This window comes from Saccharomyces paradoxus, chromosome IV, assembly GCF_002079055.1.
Source record: "Saccharomyces paradoxus chromosome IV, complete sequence".
Lineage (NCBI taxonomy): Eukaryota > Fungi > Ascomycota > Saccharomycetes > Saccharomycetales > Saccharomycetaceae > Saccharomyces > Saccharomyces paradoxus.
Genome location: NC_047490.1, coordinates 458811 through 478581, shown reverse-complemented (window position 1 = coordinate 478581; position 19771 = coordinate 458811). Strand labels below are relative to the sequence as shown.

Below are 19771 nucleotides of genomic sequence, written 5' to 3'. Positions count from 1 at the left end.
TGCATGTCTTCTGCACATTCTCCACTTTTTGTATACTGAGGCTGAAATAAGTTAAACCATAATGGCAGTTGTATATATTCACCGGCATATATAACCGCTCCTACGGCTTTTTGGATTAATCTTGGCTCGCATGCTGGGAAAAAAGTTTACTTTTTCTTTTTGTGAGGCCCTTCTAATCTTTTTTTTTAAAAAAGTATGGAGGTCGTTATCCTGCTCATGTTTTTTGATGGTTGGTTATTTTGATTCAACATATTTTAACGTCATATTTATGTTAAAGATATTACACTAATCAGAACCGAAAATTTTAACCAGAAAATTCCTGATCAGTGTTCAATACTGGCGCTTCTTCTATTTTATTCATAATGCTTGTGATGAACTGTGTAGCCAAAGGTATAATCATTACAAGAAATGCTCGGCTACTAGTTAAGAAGGAAGTTATATTGAGTAATTAAATAATACTGCATTTATTTTTTTATTTAATTTATGGTGCGAAAAAAAATTTCCAGGAGTATAACTTCTAAAAGTGCCCTACCGTATCACTTAAGATTGTATCTGACCATATTAGAAGCGCCATAAGGTATGAAGAATACGTTAGGAAGCTCATCTATGACTCTGGTAACTTGAACGCACTGAGAGCGAAGTCAAATTCAAGCAAGCACACAACAATCATTATTTTCGAGAATCACATAATAATTTCCAGAAAACTTTTCGATCACAATTGCCAACAGCCTGAAGATTTTATTGTCCTTCCTGTTAAACCAGGATCTACTCAAGATACACTTTCTTTAAGTTGTAATTTTTTTCCCTTTATAGATTGATTTTAAGTAATCTAATGCAATTTCGATTTTATTTGAGATGCCCTCATTGAACTGTGAGGTTTCTGATCTAAATGCTTCCAGCTCTACCAGTAACGTATTGAGCTCCTCTGGGTCTAAATTATCATGCTCTTTCCGTTGTTTAATTAAAAATGAAAAATTTAAATAAAACAGGCCCTGCGTCAACCTATTTTTAATATCAGAACCGTCACGGACCATTTTAACAAACACAGTTCTCATATTATGCCATAATTTAACATCAACTTTCAAATCACTTTTTTTTCTACCACAAATATTAAGGCAGAGTCCTAAATGCAAGAGTACGTTATCGACTTTCGCATAGATCAATGGGTGTATGCTTCTCAAAATTGTGCTCATTGAAGCTTGGAATATCATATCTGCCTCTTTCCACAGCGTATAGTTATGGCCTTCCATATTTGTTAATAGAATTAGAATCTTAACCAACGAGTCGTTATCAAGAATATCCTTGAACTTATTATTCAAATTGATTATCACTCCATCGAACATATCAGGCTGTTCAATATATATGTGGCCAAATTTGGGATCGGTTACCAATTTTTCTAACAAATGGATAAATGTTGTAATGTGCCGACTAAATAAGTCCCTATTTGAAGCAAGGATGGATATTCTCCTTATTATATCCATCGATAATTTTCCAGGCATTTCCCAGAGTGATAATGAATAGCAAAGTCCTGTTTTGAATTTCGTTTTCCGAAGAAAGTCTTCGAAATTCAGGTGCGAGAGTTTATTGATATGCTTGTTTTTTTTTCTCCACATTTTACCGTCATCTTTACTTAAATCAATAGAAAAAGTTTCAAAGTTTGAGGGCAAATCGGATTGTGATTCACTAACTTTATGTAGCAAATAACCCTGTAATAAGACCAATTCAGGAAAATCGGACCTAACCTGAGCAAAACTAAGCTTAATTATTTCCTTTTTGAAATATCTTTTTGCATATTGAAAAAATCCTTCATCATTTATGGTCATTAAGGACAAATTCAAAAGTTTCTTAAAGTATTCGTTGATCGGTATCATATTATTATCATTACTTTTAGAATCAGATAGAAAGAACTCAATGTCGTCTTGGTATTTTATTGTATCTCCCATATTTTTTAATTCATTGTAGTGATTTGTTGAAGTTAATTCTTCTTTTTCAGTGTTACTGTTGTCAACGTTATTTACAGATACTGTGTTAGCTTTCTCATCCCCCTCTTCTTCTACTATCTCATTTTCTTTATTCTTATTTATTAATATTGTTCTAAATTTGCCATATTTTTTGTCTTTGGATGTGTGTATATTGTTAGCTTCTTCAGTGTTGTCCCTCTCCATTTCGTTTTCAAACATTTTATTTAATACATCATCGTTAGCTCTTGGTAGATTCAATATGAATTCGTTGATATCATTGTATATCTTCTTTACTGATTCAGATTCATTCTGCATTGTAATGTTGTCTTCTCCTTGTACGTCTGATTCAATTGAAGATGCTATGCCTGCGTCATGCCTCTGATATGTTCTTCTTCTTTTTCTTTTGGATGCCTTTGAACCATCAAGGAAATCAAAAGCACTCAACTTTTCATCTTTCATAAATGTCATTGAGGCATCACTGCCAGTGATAATCCTAACATTCTGGTCATTCTCTTTTGAATCTAGTTGTAAAGAAGCTTTCTCACTCAAACCATTAAATGACGGCGAGCCATTTCGAACATTTCTAGGTTCGTTCAAAAGTCCTTCTATCGAATGATCTGCAATACTGCTCGAAATCGTAGAACTTATATCAGGGATTACGGAGTTCACATCGTCATCACTAAATTCCACATCAGAAGACGATGACGATCTTTTATTAGATCTAAAAGGAGTCGGGAAAACTGGGCCTCTCTTTCCATATGCTCTCATTTTATGGAAGCAGGATCCTTTAGGGTAAGAAGATGGTTATATTTTGTGACAGTTTCTCTGTGTATCTTTTCATTGTTATCTTAAAGTAAAACTTTGTTGATAATAAAAGTCGCGTAAAACTGAGAAAGGCTGTTCAACCAAAACTTTACCGAATTTGTTAAAAAGGGCTTAAGTAAAGGGTATAATGGAGAAAATTGGAATGAGGCTATATATCTTGTTCTGTACAGGGTTATATATCATGAAGACTGATTGTAAAGGATTTATCATATCTTCTGCAAGTAACCTTGCTGAATCAACCGCTCTACATCAGACTGCCTCACAAAAAACTGAGAGTCTTTAATAAGGTTAAACACGCCATATTCAGTCTGAATTTCACCGGCATCTTTGAGTACTCTAACATCAATAAAAACATCGCTTGGAGGCACTAAAGAGCCAGATAAATCAATATCGACCAAGTCACCGCTTTTTAAATCAGTAATTAAATCGCAGTATTCTTTCAAGTATTCCTGCTCTTGATGAGAAAGGTTATTTGTGTCTTGTTGACTGAATGTCATGCTACTCATTAAGTCCAAACCATTATTATTCCAAGCCATAGAATCTAGTATGTCAGTTCTTAACTTTTGGTACGCTAACAGACATCTCTTGTTCCTTTCCATACATAACAACGTGACAAAATATTGACATTTAGCTACCTTGTCATCCAGCATTCCTAGTTGCTGCTGTTCCTTAAGGTATTCCGTATTTTTACGTAAATTTGAAATTTCTTTCAGAATATTTCGTATTATATCTTCATGATACATAGGTAAGTTAACATCTTGACTACTTCTTGCATACAATTGTTTCGTCCTTTTAGCTTCTAATATTAATTTATTACCCAAATCCCCATACATGGCTCCCTGTGGGTATGGGCCGTTTATAAAGTTTCTCCCTCATATCTATAAATTCATTTGCTTTTTCATTACTCATACTAAATTACAATTTTCGCGTCGTCACGACAAGAGCAGAGCAATGCGCAAATCTGACGCTTCTACTTCGAAGAAAAAAAAAGTTTGATTAAGGCTAATAATAACAAAGATATTTAGACGAAAGTTAAAGATCCATACTATAAATTCTAATCATGCTTCAAGGTTTCGGTGAAAACAGCAGCTGGCTTAGCACCAGTCTTTTCGGCCTTCTTGGAACCTAGCTTTTCAGCAGCAAAGACCTTGGCGTAAGGGTTCAATCTCAACAAAACTTGTTTGTTCTTCAATGGGTTCTTCTTCAAAACGTGAGTACGCTTTTGAGTAGCTTGGCCAGCTGGTCTGATAGCAGATTGGATTTCAGAAGAGTTGATGATTCTGGTGACATCAGAAGTAGAGATGATGTGGGATGGCAAAGTGTAACCGACCTTGGAAGAGGCAACGGTTTCGGAACCCCAGACTTGGTCCAACTTGGTGAAGGCAGCTTCAGTCCAGATAACGAATCTACCTAAGTGAGCACCTGGAGCCAATTGCAACAAGTTCAAAGAGGTAACGTTAGCAGTTTCGACACCTGGAACGTTTCTCAAAGCCTTGACAATACCGTTGTCTTCAGCGTAGACAACTAATGGACCTCTTCTTTGAGTCCATCTTCTGTTTCTGTACTTACCCTTACCGGCTCTCAATTTCTTGGACTTCAAGACCTTCAACAAGTCGGAGTGAGCACCAACAGCCTTCAAAGCAGCAACAGCTTCCTTGGTCTTTTGAATAGATTCCAAGTCAGTGGAGACAACCAATGGAATTTCTGGAATCTTTTCAACTCTGTGACCTCTGGCCAAGACCAAAGATGCAACAGCAGTAGCAGCGATGGCAGAAGCAGTGGCGTAACGCTTTTCGTTGTGGTTGACCTTAACATTCCACTTTCTCCAGGTCTTAGTTGGAGCAAACATACGACCACCACGACACATGTTACCGAAGGCACCTTGACCGGATCTACCGGTACCACCACCACCAACTCTTGGAATACGAGCGACGGCACGACCGGTACCCCAGGATTCAGCAGATGTTTGGTGACCAGCCTTTTCAGAGACAGCGTAAGCTTGTCTCTTATTCTTGTTCACGGAGGTGAAAACAGTGTGAACAATGTCTGGACGGATAGGAGCAGAGAAGACAGCTGGCAATGGCAAAGCATTGGCAGTAGCTTCACCAGTCAAAGAGTGAACAGTAACTTGTGGGCGAGACATTATTATTGATATATATTCTAGTAGTTGACTATGAATATTTATGCAATTAACAATAAGAAAAAATGAACTATTTTTCAATAAAGTAGTGTAATGTATCCATAATCTGGATGAAAACTTTTTCCACAGTATGTTTGAAAAAAAAATTGTAAAAAGTTGCGTCGGCGTATATCTTCGTAAAAAATTATATTTCTAGCGGAAGAGGCAATTGCTACTTAATGTCTTCAATGCGCTCCCTAACAGTGTGCACAGTTATTATATATGAAGAATACGCTAAGGAAAGCGTTTCTGAACTGTTATGTTGTCATTCTCTTTCAACGTATCCGAAGTACCGTTACATTTTAAATTCATACTCAAAAATTCTTGGAATATACACAGCGCTGTGTTATGCACGGTGGGACTTGCAGAATATATATGGTCCGGATAAGGGTTGCTTTATTGCGGCGCGACACGTTGTTGTGGTCCAAGTCTTAATAGAGCTATGAAAACTCTTCGTAGGGAAGAAATTTGCATTACTCTTGTCCACCAAGCTGCAAAATATACAGAGAAAAGAAAAGCAAAAGGCTACAATTCGGTAGTGAGACATTTGTGTGCGAACACCTCTTAGTGAGAGAAATGAGTCCACTCATTTGTAAATCTGTTAACTGTGATCCATCGTGATCACTCCTTGGTCTCGAAGTTTATATAAATTTTATGTCTGAAAGGTACTAACGCAGTGTAGTGCTTGTCATATAATTACAGCGCTTCGGGGATAGACCTGCTACAATAATGATTTGCAAGTATAACCAGACATTATTGGGCTTTTTGAACTGTTCAGCCACACTATTTTTTTCTACTGGTTGTTGTCCTTTCGAGAAGTAAAGAATGGGCTTTTCAAATAGAATACGACTCAGAAACCGTCGTATCGGCAATGTTGTTTTCATGTGTCCGAATTCTTATTTTCTTTTGTCCAAAGAAAAAAAAGAAAGTGCTGACACGCCAGATAATTTACCTGGTTTTGTTGAACATATGGAAGAGATAACAAAAGCGAAACAACGTGGAAACAATGTGGAAAAACTAAAATTCGAAAGTTGATTTCAATAATCAGTTTGAAGGTTGTCAGTATTTTTCTTCTTCTTTTCGTTTAGCTCAAAGTTGCGGTTTTATTACTCAACAAGGCTTGGCCTTCCAAATGTAACTATTAACATGGTAATACAAGACTATTTTGTTTATATCTATTATATACTATACTTATTGTTAATTTTATGAATGTCGGTATAGAAATGAAATGAGATTGACGTGCGTCTTCTTTTATTATGGTTTTTGTAAAAAATGAGAATTGAGAACCAAAGGCGGAGAGATAATTAAAAATGATGATTTTCCTGAAGCCCACATTACTGCTTCTTTTTCCTTATGTTTTTGATTTTATTGAGTATAGAAACCGGGCTTAGGAGGGAAGATTGTCTTACATGGAAAATGTAGTATAAACAAACCATAGCAATGATATTGAAAAAAATGTAAATCCAAAATATTCCAAAATTCCTCCATAGGTAGCTATACTTAGAGCTGATGTGTGTCAAATAATTATCACCAACTTCATAGATACAGTATGCACAGTCGGAGGTAGCATCAGGGTTTTCGATATAACCAGTGGCTTTTTCTAAAAAGGGTTTCATGTACTCTCCACATGTCGAGCCGTTTGGTGGGTTGAAGTAGTTTAGTTCTTTCTTTTTGCATACGACTGGTTTTTTGTGCAACATGATACCAACCAAGTTCTGAACGAAATATGTGTATGGGGAAGCCTTCCACATGAATGTCCAGAAGCCAGGCATCAATGAGACAGGTTGTGTAACACCACAGAATGAAAGCATAAATGACAAACATAAACCTAAGATAACATTAGCGGATGGTAGGTTTGGTGACATGTATAAGATCATTAGACCAAGACCGACATAATATAACTGGAACATGATACAGTAGTTCAAAAAGTATACCGCAGATCTTGAAGCTTCGAAGAAAATTCTTAATGGAAAATACGAAGAGACAAAGAAAATTGTCGAGAAAAATAAATGGTATGGAAGCTCACTCAAGTACTGAGTGATCAATACCAGCGACCAGTGGAACATGTTAGATTGGGATTCTCTGACTTCAAAAAGTTCTCTGGAGGCAATTGCACGTGCTTGAATTTGATTCATTGCGGGGGCGGACAAAATAATGGAGATAAATGCTGCGAACATTGCATTTTGTAAGCCGACATAACTTTTACCAACGTTGAAAAATGTGAAACCGATATACAGACCACCAACCAGCATTAGCATCATCTTTGACATAATGTAATTCAGACTTCTCCAAAATGAGGTAGAGGTCCTGATTAGAACATATTTGAACTGGTAAGCATAAGAAGTAGCATATTTGGAAGGTTTGTCCCCAAGTTCGGACTTAGTTTCTTCTTTCGATAAATCATTTATTAACTCCTGTACTTTTTCTTTTGTTTGATTATACTCGGCAGAGTTCAACCATTTTTCATGCCAGTCCTCTTTGACGGATGCGGTGGCACCTGCACCAATGGCCTCTAAGATATATTCAGCAGGATTTTCACTAGAATCACATTTTCTTGCCCCGTTTCTTTCAAAATAGTCCAAAATGGTGGCAGAGTTTTTACCAATATCTCCGAAATAAACAGTTTGTCCACCTTTCCTCAAAAGTAGTAATCTGTCAAACTCTTCGAACAAAGTAGCTGAAGGTTGATGGATCGTACAAAGAATGGATTGGCCAGCTTTTGATAATCTTTTTAATAATTGAACAATAGCCCATGAAGATTGAGAATCTAAACCTGATGTAGGTTCATCAAGGAATAATAGTAAGTCTGGTTTGGCGACCAATTCGACACCAATAGACAACTTTTTTCTCTGTTCAACGTTTAAACCACAACCAACCTCACCAACTAGGGCTTCGGCATACTCTTCCATACCTAAAACCCTGATGATTTTTTCCACGTAATCCATTTTTTCAGAATCAGGCAAACGTTGTGGACGACGCATACGAGCAGAAAACTGCAATGATTCTCTAACAGTTAACTCAGCGATATGTATATCTTGTTGTTGCACATAACCTGTACGCCTTTCGAAACTTGCATCAATAGGGCGTCCATTGACTAGCATGTCACCTGTTATGATACCAACATTTCTTTGCGCAAGAGTGTTCAACAAAGTTGTTTTACCTGCACCTGATTCCCCCATCAAGGCGGTCATAGTACCTGGAATACAATAACCTGAGACATTGTCTAACAGCATTCTCTTACCACCTTCATATGGGATAGTAAAGCACACGTCCTTCCAAATGAAAACACCTTTAGCTTCTAACTCATCAAATACTTCATCATTTGCGCCACTACTTTCACTCGAAAATTGCTCTTTGGCATCTATATCATTAACATTGTCTGGAGATTCTTCATCTGCACGTGCGATAAATCTTTTTGATCCTTTCTTAAAGATAAGAGCATCACCACCACCTTTCACAGGTCTCTTGTATTCTGTGAATATCACTTTCAAAACGATATAACCCAGTAAAAAGCACCACATAATACCAAAGTTTCTCCATGTATGCTTATAAACGTATTGAAATTGATTTTTTAGGTAATCATCACCAAGCACATAAGATTGACCTGGTTTCGAACCAACAAAAGCACATACTTTGTAGTCATCGGATAAATTATCATAGTCTCCTCCACTGGGAACCAGAGTATTGGCACAATTCATATGTCTACCGTGAAATTCGGCATTCAACATTGACTCGAAAGCGTACCTGATGGGTAGCACGTACGATATCCATTTGAACCATGGATGCATCGAAGGCAGTTGGATCATATAGGTAGAGTACATTGATATGGACATCATCAAAATACCTGAAATAGAGTTAGCTTGAGAAAGAGTGTCACATACTGAAGAAACCATTTCAAATAAACCATTAATCGCCTCTGAACACATGGTTAAGAACAAATAGATAGTGAAAAATGATCCCGCTGTCCTGTGCAACCCAGATAGGAAGAATAAAATGATAAAGAAACATGTCAAACCAATCATTCTAAAGGGGAAAGATGCTAGAGTGGAACCAATGGCTTCGGCTGAAGGATGATACAAAGAGTAGCCCTTGTGCTTTTGTAAGATTGGTCTATGTTCAAAGGAAATATTTGCCAGACCCATCAAAGAATAATATAGCAGTGCGAAATACAAAACACCGCCTCTTGAAAAAGCACCGGAAGTAGATGAAGGGGTATTGTAAAATAATGATCCGGTAATAAAAGATTGAATAATAGCGGAGCAGACATTAATGACTGTATAACTCTTGTTACCATAGATTCTTTGAATCCCACGTTGGGTACACAGTTTGACTTGTTCCCAATATGACACGGTATAATAAGACTTCTTTCTTGTATATTTAGATTTTTCTTGAGCCATCGATTCGTCGTAAATTTCTTTTGTCTTTTCGGTATTGACTTTTTCTTTATAAGTAGCGATATCTTTTTTCATTTGAGCAAACTCTGGAGAATTTAACCAATATGTTTCAAATTCTTCAGCGGTTCTTGGAACCTTATTTTCATAACCTGGCTTGATCAGATGGTATCCATTTGGATCTGTTAATGCGGTCAAAAATTCAGCAGTTGCTTGCCTTGGAGGACACAAGTAACCCATTTTTGCGAAATATGGTTTTGCTTCATGGATTAAACCAAAATAAATTTGTTTACCAGAATAAAGGACAGTGACCTTATCAAAAGTTTCGTAAATGTTTTCACTTGCCTGATAAATTGTGACAAAAGCAGTGGACTTCAATAAGTTTGTCATAATACGGATGGCTTTTGCGTATTCCAAGGCCGTGGACGCGTCTAGACCTCTAGTGGCATTATCCCAGCAGTATATGGAACCTTTGGCGGCCAAGGCTTCGGCAATGGAGACACGCTTACGTTCACCACCAGATACACCCCTAACGAAATCGTTACCAACTTTAGTATTATAGGTATGCCTTAGGCCGAAAATCGTCGCATATAGGTCCCTTCTAGATGCAATGTATTCTTTTTTGGATACGTTATTAACTCTTAGAGCAGGGGTTTTGCAGGCGATAGCAAAATCCAAAGTTTGCTTAACCGTTAAGTAGGGGAAATGAACATCCAGCTCACCATTGTAAATAACATCCGCTTTATATCGTTTCATCATTTCCTCTTGAGGAATACCGTCATATGCTACATCACCGGAAACACCGCCAGCAAATTGATCTATTTCACCTGCTGTCACTTTTAAAAAGGAGGAACAACCGGCACCGGGCCTTCCAAGAACCAAAATCATTTCACCCGCTTCTGCTAGGGCATTAACATTGCTTATGATCTGTCTCATCTTTTGATGCCTTTTAGCCTTGATACCTTTGAAGATGGTCAATGGTAAACACAGGATGTTACCGAAGGTAGCACCCTCTAGGGCACTTGCGTCGACACCTTTGGCGCTTACGTTCTCTATGGTAACACCGGCTTTACGGATATGAATGCCTTGTTCATCAGCGTCTCTTACAAAACTTTCAAAGATGGCGTGGGCATCGAACGCATCGTCATCGCCGGAATCCATGTTAAAGGCACCGCTTCTCGTTGTATGACGGGATAGCGCATCTGCAAAGGACTCCACTTTGGACACGACATCGGGAGACATATCTGACATAGCGGCACTAATCTGACTTGCACTGTCTTTTGCAGGCCCTGTCAGCATCTTTGTTAGTCTATCTGCCGGAGTATCTCTATGCTTATCTTTTTCATGAGAAATGCCGGTAAAGGATTCTTCTGAAGCTGCGAATGAAGCGCTTGAGCTCCTAACTACGGTATTATTCGAGCTATCCTGAGTGTTTGTAATATTACTCATCGAATGCTCTTTATGTATTTTAGTAGATGTTATTTATCTACTTTTTTTTGTTACTTTCGGTCTTTGCGATAGTTTTTTTCTTTTTATGTCTCTGCGTATATGCTCCCGCAACACCTTCGTCTTTTCCTTAGGGAGAGCTAGAGCTTAAACTTTAAATCAATGGAAGGGGAAAATAATTCGGTCCCGGAAAATGGTTGCACTGAGAATATAATGCACAGATAATAGGCAGCTCCTATGTTTTAGAGTGAACTGGATTTTTTTACCTTGCTACACTTCAACTTAAAAAACAAAAGGTACAAACTCACTAGGTTCCCTATATATTCTTTTGGCTAGGTATTTATGTATATATAAGCACATGCAAGCGTTAGAGAGGGTGAGGCGATGGCGATGAGAAGGGGAACTATTCATAATCTTTATATGTTGTATAGTCAACAATTAGTAATACCAACACCCAGTGGGGTTGCAAGAATACGATGGAAAGACCTAAAATGATAAAAAAACGGATTTAAACGGAAATGAGCGGCGCCTAGTCATATATGCGCGGAACCAGAGGCACAGAAGAGTCGCAAGCGGTTCCATGGAAGGACTGAAAACTGCTCCGCGGATATTAGACTTACGAGTCATAATCTGGCGTGAGGGAGAAATTCTGTTCTTTCCCAAATGGGCAGTCCGCGGCGGGCATCGCCCCTCCTCTTGCACGCCATCTCTCTGCCGTTCATTGCCGTAGGAAAAAAAGCGTCTTTGTTACCATGGTCGCACAACCTCTTCCGCTTCCGACTCGCTTCGATGAGACTTTGGTTACGCTAGCGGCTGGCATGTTTTTTTGATAGAGCCCCTAAAGAGTTTCAGTAGTGCTCATTTGAACTCACTAACTTGTTTATTTGTAGACTGTATGGGATATAAGAGGGTAAACTTTTCCAATGTCTAAAAGTTGCTCCAAAAAGGTGTTTAGTGTTATAGTTCGTACAAACAAGTGCCCAAGGCTGGTCTGGAAACAATAATTGCATCTTTTAGTTCTTCATCGGTGAGATCCGGGTATCTGACATTGTAAAATTTCTCGATTAGCGCCTTTCGTACCTGTTCCACGTTTCCGTTAGCGCCACTAGGAACAAGGTGAACAGTGCAACCGCCCCAACCAGCACCAGTCAGGCGGGAGCCGAAAGAACCATTGGCTAGGGCAATGGAGCATATTTTATTGGTTTCTATGCACGAACATTCATAAAGTTTGTCACAAGAAGCCTGGGAATCATTCATTAGTCGACCAAAATCTGTAAAGAAATCTTCGTCCGTGTGAAACGTGGCACTTGTCATCATCTTTAAGGCCCTAAGGACTCTCAAGGACTCGGAGTAAACGTGTTTAGCTCTTTGATATAGTTTCAGGACTTGGAAGCGAACGGGAAAAATTGTCAAGTAGTCTCTAGTGAACTCCTCACGCGAACAATTTAACGCTGAAGAAGCTTCATCTACAGTAAACCCAATTTTTTTCCCTGAAAAGGATTCTTCGACCAATTTTAGCATCTTAATCAAACGTTCAATACCAGTTCCGATATCGCCATTCCATGGTTGGGCTTGATTTTCGTATCTGGCGTAGTAAGCATCCATAAAATCTCTTAGATTTCCTCTTTCTGAGTTAGAGTTGTCCTTGTGAGAAGGTAAGGCCACACTATATCTAGTCGCCAACGCATTGGCAGCAACTGTCACCTCTATCACTCTCAAATTGTAATTTGTGGGAGCGCTTTCGAATTTATTGGATTTTACAAGGGTATTAGCAATGACGAAACTGATTTCATGAGTTTTCAGTCGAGGAAACTTAAAAGGTGTGGCCTTTAGTTCTGGCCTAAACTCTACATACAACGCATGATCTTCTTCCCCATAAACAGATGTCGCTTGATCCATACCACCATTATTGACTCCGACGTAGTGTTCAGCAACCGCTGTAATACGAGTCAAATCTTTTTTGGAAATATTGAAATTTTTTCCCATATTGGCCCTAATTGTGGCTAGTGCTACCGCGCAAGTAAATGCAGATGAGAGTCCACCACCAGTAGGGACGTCACTTTGGCAAAAGACCTGTGCACCTACTAATGGTGTATTATTAAATCTTTCCGGAGCGATTTTCTTTAAGTACGAATGTGCCACATGTAGTCCGCACTTAAAGTAATTAGACCATTCCGACACGGATGGATCTATGGCCATGTAGGAACCATCTAAAGGGAGATCAAACTTTCGCTGTGCAAATCTAGCGTCCGCGTTTGTTAAGGTAATGGACGGATTTTTTTCGTCCAATATTTTAACTGCGCAAAGCATATCGACATCAATGGCTAATGGCAAAACTGAAAAGTCACAATAATCTATATGCTCGCCAATCAAATTTACTCTACCGGGCGACCTAGCGATAAAATCAGGTTTGACATGATATGCGTGATAAAATGCATCTACAACTGCTATACGTTTTTGTTCGAATGATCTTGATAAATCCTTGATTGGAGAACTGAATATTGGAACGTTAGTATTCATACTATGTTGTGCCCTCTTTTTTTTACTTTCTGTTTTCCCTTCCTTGCACTCCTGATTCTGTCAATAGGAAGTATGAATATCTGGGATGTCAATACGATAGCAAAAACGACGCTTCACTTGTCGCTTATGTTGATTATATACGATTCAGCAATAATTTTCCTTGCATATGCCCTTCTAGCGATCAATCAATCACATAAAAGCCTGTATGATTGCTTAATGTGGCGATTTCATTCCTTCAAGAACGTCCACATGTTAAAATGGTGAAGGAGCACGTTCGGTCAACTGTGGACCGAACGTGGGGTAAGCGCACCAAGGTCCGGCTAAACGGATCCAGCACTGATGAGGTAACGTGAATTAGCAGCGTATATATTGTCACCTATCTGCATGAAACACGAAACTTTCACTTGATGAGTTGAGGATGGCTGCACATTAGGGAAATAAACAATTGCATCTAACTTGTGTCAGTATCCTGTTTGATATTACGGCTAGTGTAGAAGGCAATAGTTAAAGTGGGCAGTGAGCGTATTTGAGGTATAGTGGTAAGGTTTTTTGTGGCGAAAAGATGATTTTGGAGTATGGAGAAAGGTATGAATATTTATATTTGTACATTAGGTTATTGACAGTTATTTGTATGGCCGAGGAACGGCTAGAGGATTTTCTTATTATTTTTTTCTTTTTATGAATTTTATATTTACGTCTTCCCTGCTTGTTTTGAAAGGCCTGCACCCAAGTAGATAAATAAATAATATAAAGCGACAACCTATTTTTTGGCATTTCTGACGAAGTTTGCGATTTTATTAGTATCTTTTACACCATTTGTCTCTACACCCCCACTTACATCAACACCAATAACGCCATTTAGTCGAAGGGCGTCGCCAACGTTATCTGGAGTGAGTCCACCAGCCAACATGAACTGTAAGCTTTCGGGGCTCTCTTGCCTTCTAACCCAGTCGGAAATCGAGTTCCAATCCAAAAGTTCACCTGTCCCGCCTGCTTCTGAATCGAACAAGGGAATAAACAGATGAGGTTTTTGTGAGGCTGCACTGAGTAATGTGTCGCAGTCTTTCGGAAACACAAGTCTTTTAATAACCGGCAAACCAAGGAATTCTTGGTATTCTTGCCACGACTCATCACCATGCAATTGGACGATATCAATGCCATAGTCATTGACCAGAGCTAAAACATCCTCCTTGGGCTGATTACGAAAAACACCAACCAAGTATTTCGGAGTGCCCGAGTTACTTCTATATGCTCTTACAAGACTTGAAATTTTTCTTGCAACAACCGGGTCAACTGTTCTCTTCCTATTGGGCACGCATATTATGCCCAGCAAGTCAGCATCGGAATCTAGAGCACATTCTGCGGCCTCTGCGCTTTGTAAGCCGCAAACCTTCACCAATGGGCCGGAAATACCTATAACATTAACAATGGACATACTCCAGGCTCCCTTTGAGAGTTTAATCACATATACTCACGTGCTCAATAGTCACCAATGCCTTCTTTAGCTCTCTTTCTTTCTTTTTCCGACCGGATTCTTAATCGGCCAAAAAAAGGAAAGCTCCGGATCAAGATCGTACGTAAAGTGACGAACTCTTCCAATGAAGAATATACACTGTCACTTTTACCCGTGGTCGTAACTTCGCATTAGATATATACTGCGACGCTATATTATTAAGTACTTCCTAAATTACGTATGTAGTAATCTCCTCGTAAAGCGGTGATTTTTGCTGATTGGTCTCTGCCGTGCGGGTGAGCGGCGCGCCCAGACGGGCGGGTGCACGTTTCTTTTTCTGGCCGTTTCCCTGTGAGCTCTTTTAGATCGGGGCTGCCGTCTGAAAAGTTTTATCATCACCAGACATGCCATAAGGAATATCTCCACCGCCTCTAACTGTCCCTAACTCGGTTTCTTCATTATAACTATCGTTACTCAGTGTTAAGAGATTGGCACAAACACACGCGTATACGTTCACTCAAGACATATCTTCAACCAGTAATATTCCCTACTCCTCTTCCGTTTTCAATATAGAGATGGACCAGCCAAGGACCCATTCAGGACCCACGACGGCCAGCAATCCTGCCCCCAGCTCCACCAACTCGTCATCTGCTCCCAGCGTGGCTAATTCAAAACAGGAAAGATCTTCTTCGTCATTATCCAAACCTTCGTCTGTGGTACCTTCAAAGGATTCGCCCGATGGTAACGCTATTGCCAAGACCCAAGCAGCCGCTTTACAAAACGACATGAAATCCGGTGATTCCAGTACACTAGATGGCTCATCTCAAAATATAATTCCCAACAGAGCCTCAATGCAAAAGTATATTGACCAATCGTCGGATCTGCTGTCGAGGAGTTCCGGCGTAATAACACCCTCCATGTCTTTGAATGCGAGCACTGCTGCTACCAACAATGATAGCAGTGGCAATTCAGCTAATAGCAGTGATTTAAAGATCCCTATAGACCGGGACAATACCATATTCAAGACATTCGACACCAAGACTGGTCAATTCTTGAAAAACGATGATAATGAGGAGGAAATAAGGAGAAATAATAAAGTTGACTCAATACCCCCAAAGGATATTTACACGAATATCAACAATCCATCTGCTTCCCCACCACCCTCTTCAAAGCAGCCTCCATCTGCATCTGCGCCGCAATTGCCACCAGCAACGGAGCAGGACAAACAACAAGCAGGACAACAACAGCCACCAGGGAATGCTTCTAACTTTTTGAGGATATTTTCAAATAAGAAAATGAGGTCGCATTCCGTACCCACTATATTGCATTCTTCTTTAAGAAAATTATCATCTCACAATCAATACTATCGTAATCAAAATATTCTTTTAAATCATCAAACCACCTCCGGCATATCAAAGAAAAAATTCTCTAGAAACCATCACCAACCATATTTGCATTCCAATAACCCTCTCAGTTCAAACCCTCTTTCACTAAAGCGCGCAATTTTTCTAAATCAACAAATATCAGATAACACAAGCACTAATGCTAATAATGACAACATCAATAATTCCACCGCCAATTCAATGACAAATCAAAGCTTCCTGTCAGGCCCAAACTTTGACTTAACTTTGGAAGATAGAATAAACTACATAAAGGCTACTCCAACGCCCGTTCCATTTCCTCCAATAAATTTGCAGGGTTTAAAAGAGATCGACTTACAAGAAATTCTAAAGAACCCACAATTAAGACATGATATCATATTCGACCCGTTACTGCAATTCAGGCCAAATCTTGACGGCGAAAGAGGTAATAAAAAAAGACAATTGGCTAATATTTACTGGAATGACGTTCAAAATGAAATTTATGTTTACTCTAAGAAACCCGAAATATTTCAATATAATAGGTCAAGACTAGTACCACTTTTTGACACTTTGAGGGATGTATTGTTAACCATAGTCCCACAAAAAGAGTCTCCAATGATAAATAATGTACTGGACACAGAGTTGAATATTCAAGAGCTACTGAAAGGTTCTCTGATAATGTCTAACCTATCAGGCTGGTTGGCTGATTTATTTAAACACCATTGCGCCCCCATGAGAGATCCATGGGTTGATAAGATGAGCAACAAATTTAAAGAAGCTGAAAGAGACTCTTCTTTAATAAGGTTAATAGAAGGTTTAAGGCTGGTTTTTCAAATTTTAGAAACAATGAAATTGGATATTGCCAATCATCAAATAAGAATACTAAGGCCAGCTTTGTTAAGTAATGCTGTAGAATTTGAGAAACAGTATTTCAACACTCTTATAGCCTCTAAAAGGGTTAATTTAAATACTTCTCTACTTTGGTTTGACAAAAAATTCAACGAAAATATTTCCATGGGCCTTGTTAGAAATCCACATTCCATCACTATCCCTGACGTCTACAATATTTGCATTAGAAGTATAATTAACCTATTGTCATGTAGAAAAATGGTGAGGGAGTATCCAACTCCGCTTTCCTTTGATCATGCAAGATTAATCCTTTTGCGTGCCGATATTCGTCAAATCGTTTGTATTTTAGTTTGCCGCTTGCTTTTCCAACAACTAGTGGCCAACGATCCTTCAATGGGTAAAGCTACAAAGGAATATGTTATTCATACATACTCGACCAAAAGACTGAAAAACGAAATCATCAGCATTATAACAGATGAACACGGCAATTGTAGGTGGACTAAAAATACAATGTCTATTGCTGTTCACCTTTGCAAAGTTATTGACGATCTTCACAAAGAGTACGACAACAGTGATAGTTGTGAACAAGCCACGAGGGCCCAATTGCCTTCATTGGACAATGCCAAAATCACTTTTGCTAAATCATGGTTATCTAAACAAACTCAACCCCTCAGTGAAGTTTATGGTGTGCTAGAGAATAGAGTATTCAAATCACTGGAGGACGCTATTTTCAACAGATCCGAGTGCACAATCGATGGACGCGTTAAACAAGACTTTGTGTATCTTTACAATACAAATAATGGCAACGTAGGTAGCACAAGCACTTTGACTACCACTTCAGATACTGCTAGCGTCAAAATCAGCCCATCCTTAATGTCTCCTTCTAAAACCTTCGCCGCGACGCCTACTGGCAATGCGACTGCATCCAGAGGTTTATTTGCAGCAACAGAGCTGGAAGAATTCGAGAATGTTTATCGCCACTTATATGCATTAATAAACCTTCATTGGTCCGTATTCGGTCCTCATTATATCGAAATGTTAGGAGATAAAGTTAATAAAAAGGGAATATAACTATTATCGGTAATGGAGGAAAAAAAAAAAATTTTTTTACCATTTCTTTATGTAACTTCACATATCATTTTTAAAGCGTACATTTCTTATAAATTTAATTTTCAAAACGCAATCACATCATTAGCTGCCACCAGACAAAATAAAGTGTCGTTAATGACTTGCCTCCACGAGCTGCCAGTTAATCAGGGGCGCTTCGTCTCGCAGCAAAACCGCGTTGTCTATCCCATTTAACAAGAGAAAAAAAAGATAATTCCACTTCAAAAGAACGTGCTATCAGCTATATAAAATGTAGACCATTATATATCAGTGTTTGTTTAGCGATGCAAAGAGATAGACCTAGCGTCATTTACTCAAAGCTCAGATACCCTATACATTCCATCAACATCAAATTCACCGACTCATTACTTCAAACAGACTTTTCGCTTAAAAAATCACGACAATGAAAGTATGTTATTTCTCTAAAACTGCCATACCCTTTCCCTTTTGTTCTAGATTACTAACCTGATATTTGAACCCTGCTTTTCTTCCTTAGTTTATTGATGAGTTGGATATAGAGAGAGTAAATCAAACTCTTAATTTCGAGACAAATGACTGTAAAATTGTTGGCAGTTGTGATATTTTCACAACAAAGGCGGTTGCATCAGACAGAAAATTGTACAAAACCATTGATCAACATTTGGATACCATTTTACAGGAGAATGAAAACTACAATGCTGCCCTTCAGCAACAGCTAGCAACTCCCGAAACAAACCAATCGCCTTGTTCGTCGCCATTTTATTCTAATAGGAGAGATAGTAACTCTTTCTGGGAACAAAAGAGAAGAATATCGTTTAGTGAATACAATAGCAATAGCAATACTAACAACAGTAATGGCAACAGCTGTAATAATAATAACCATTCTGGACCCAGTGGTACTTGCCCAGCAACTTTTTCCAAGAGTGCCAAGCTAAATGATCAAAATTTGAAAGAATTAGTTTCAAATTATGATTCTGGCTCTATGAGCTCATCATCTCTTGATTCATCTTGCAAGAATGATGAGAAAATAAGAAGAAGGAGCAGTAGCAGTATTAGCAGTTTCAAAAGTGGAAAATCATCGAACAATAATAATAATTCTGGTGCGGCAACCAATAACATTAACAAAAGAAGAAAATCTTCGATAAATGAAAGACCAAGCAATTTAAACCTGGGTCCGTTTGGTCCCATAAATGAACCATCAAGCAGGAAAATATTTGCTTATCTGATTGCTATTCTTAATGCTTCTTATCCTGACCATGACTTTTCATCGGTAGAACCAACGGATTTTGTCAAAACATCATTGAAGACATTTATTTCCAAATTTGAAAACACCTTATATTCCCTCGGTAGACAACCAGAGGAATGGGTTTGGGAAGTGATCAATTCTCATATGACTCTTTCTGATTGCGTTCTTTTCCAGTATTCGCCTTCAAACTCTTTTCTGGAAGACGAACCTGGCTATCTTTGGAACCTTATAGGTTTTCTTTATAATAGGAAAAGGAAAAGAGTGGCTTACCTTTACTTGATTTGTTCGCGTCTAAATTTGAATACGAGTGAAGTGGAGGACACTTTGGCGAAGAAACCTCAGGGAAAGCTTATAATAGATGATGGTTCAAATGAATACGAAGGAGAATACGATTTCACTTATGATGAGAACGTAATAGATGACAAATCAGATCAAGAAGAGCCCCTACAGTAGT

The 19771-nt window shown here is 38.6% G+C and overlaps 8 protein-coding genes across 8 annotated transcripts; 2 read left to right on the top strand and 6 right to left on the bottom strand.

Moving 5' to 3' along the window:
• Positions 1–785: 785 nt before the first annotated feature.
• On the bottom strand, positions 786–2729 carry RAD61 (Rad61p; the record flags this gene model as incomplete). The annotated part of the gene is made up of 1 exon (XM_033909377.1): positions 786–2729. One exon carries the CDS (start codon positions 2727–2729, stop codon positions 786–788), a length of 1944 nt encoding a protein of 647 aa, XP_033765268.1.
• Positions 2730–2992: 263 nt separating this feature from the next.
• PSF1 (DNA replication protein PSF1) lies at positions 2993–3619 on the bottom strand (the record flags this gene model as incomplete). The annotated part of the gene is made up of 1 exon (XM_033909376.1): positions 2993–3619. One exon carries the CDS (start codon positions 3617–3619, stop codon positions 2993–2995), a length of 627 nt encoding a protein of 208 aa, XP_033765267.1.
• A 221-nt stretch (positions 3620–3840) lies between these two features.
• Positions 3841–4929, bottom strand: RPL4B (60S ribosomal protein uL4; the record flags this gene model as incomplete). The annotated part of the gene is made up of 1 exon (XM_033909375.1): positions 3841–4929. One exon carries the CDS (start codon positions 4927–4929, stop codon positions 3841–3843), a length of 1089 nt encoding a protein of 362 aa, XP_033765266.1.
• A 1370-nt stretch (positions 4930–6299) lies between these two features.
• Positions 6300–10805, bottom strand: SNQ2 (ATP-binding cassette transporter SNQ2; the record flags this gene model as incomplete). The annotated part of the gene is made up of 1 exon (XM_033909374.1): positions 6300–10805. One exon carries the CDS (start codon positions 10803–10805, stop codon positions 6300–6302), a length of 4506 nt encoding a protein of 1501 aa, XP_033765265.1.
• Positions 10806–11759: 954 nt separating this feature from the next.
• GAL3 (transcriptional regulator GAL3) lies at positions 11760–13322 on the bottom strand (the record flags this gene model as incomplete). The annotated part of the gene is made up of 1 exon (XM_033909373.1): positions 11760–13322. One exon carries the CDS (start codon positions 13320–13322, stop codon positions 11760–11762), a length of 1563 nt encoding a protein of 520 aa, XP_033765264.1.
• Positions 13323–14082: 760 nt separating this feature from the next.
• TRP1 (phosphoribosylanthranilate isomerase TRP1) lies at positions 14083–14757 on the bottom strand (the record flags this gene model as incomplete). The annotated part of the gene is made up of 1 exon (XM_033909372.1): positions 14083–14757. One exon carries the CDS (start codon positions 14755–14757, stop codon positions 14083–14085), a length of 675 nt encoding a protein of 224 aa, XP_033765263.1.
• A 593-nt stretch (positions 14758–15350) lies between these two features.
• SOK1 (Sok1p) lies at positions 15351–18056 on the top strand (the record flags this gene model as incomplete). The annotated part of the gene is made up of 1 exon (XM_033909371.1): positions 15351–18056. One exon carries the CDS (start codon positions 15351–15353, stop codon positions 18054–18056), a length of 2706 nt encoding a protein of 901 aa, XP_033765262.1.
• A 439-nt stretch (positions 18057–18495) lies between these two features.
• MAF1 (RNA polymerase III-inhibiting protein MAF1) lies at positions 18496–19770 on the top strand (the record flags this gene model as incomplete). The annotated part of the gene is made up of 2 exons (XM_033909370.1): positions 18496–18501; positions 18589–19770. The coding sequence occupies 2 exons, from the start codon at positions 18496–18498 to the stop codon at positions 19768–19770; spliced, it is 1188 nt and encodes a 395-aa protein (XP_033765261.1).
• Between the last annotated feature and the right edge of the window lies 1 nt (position 19771).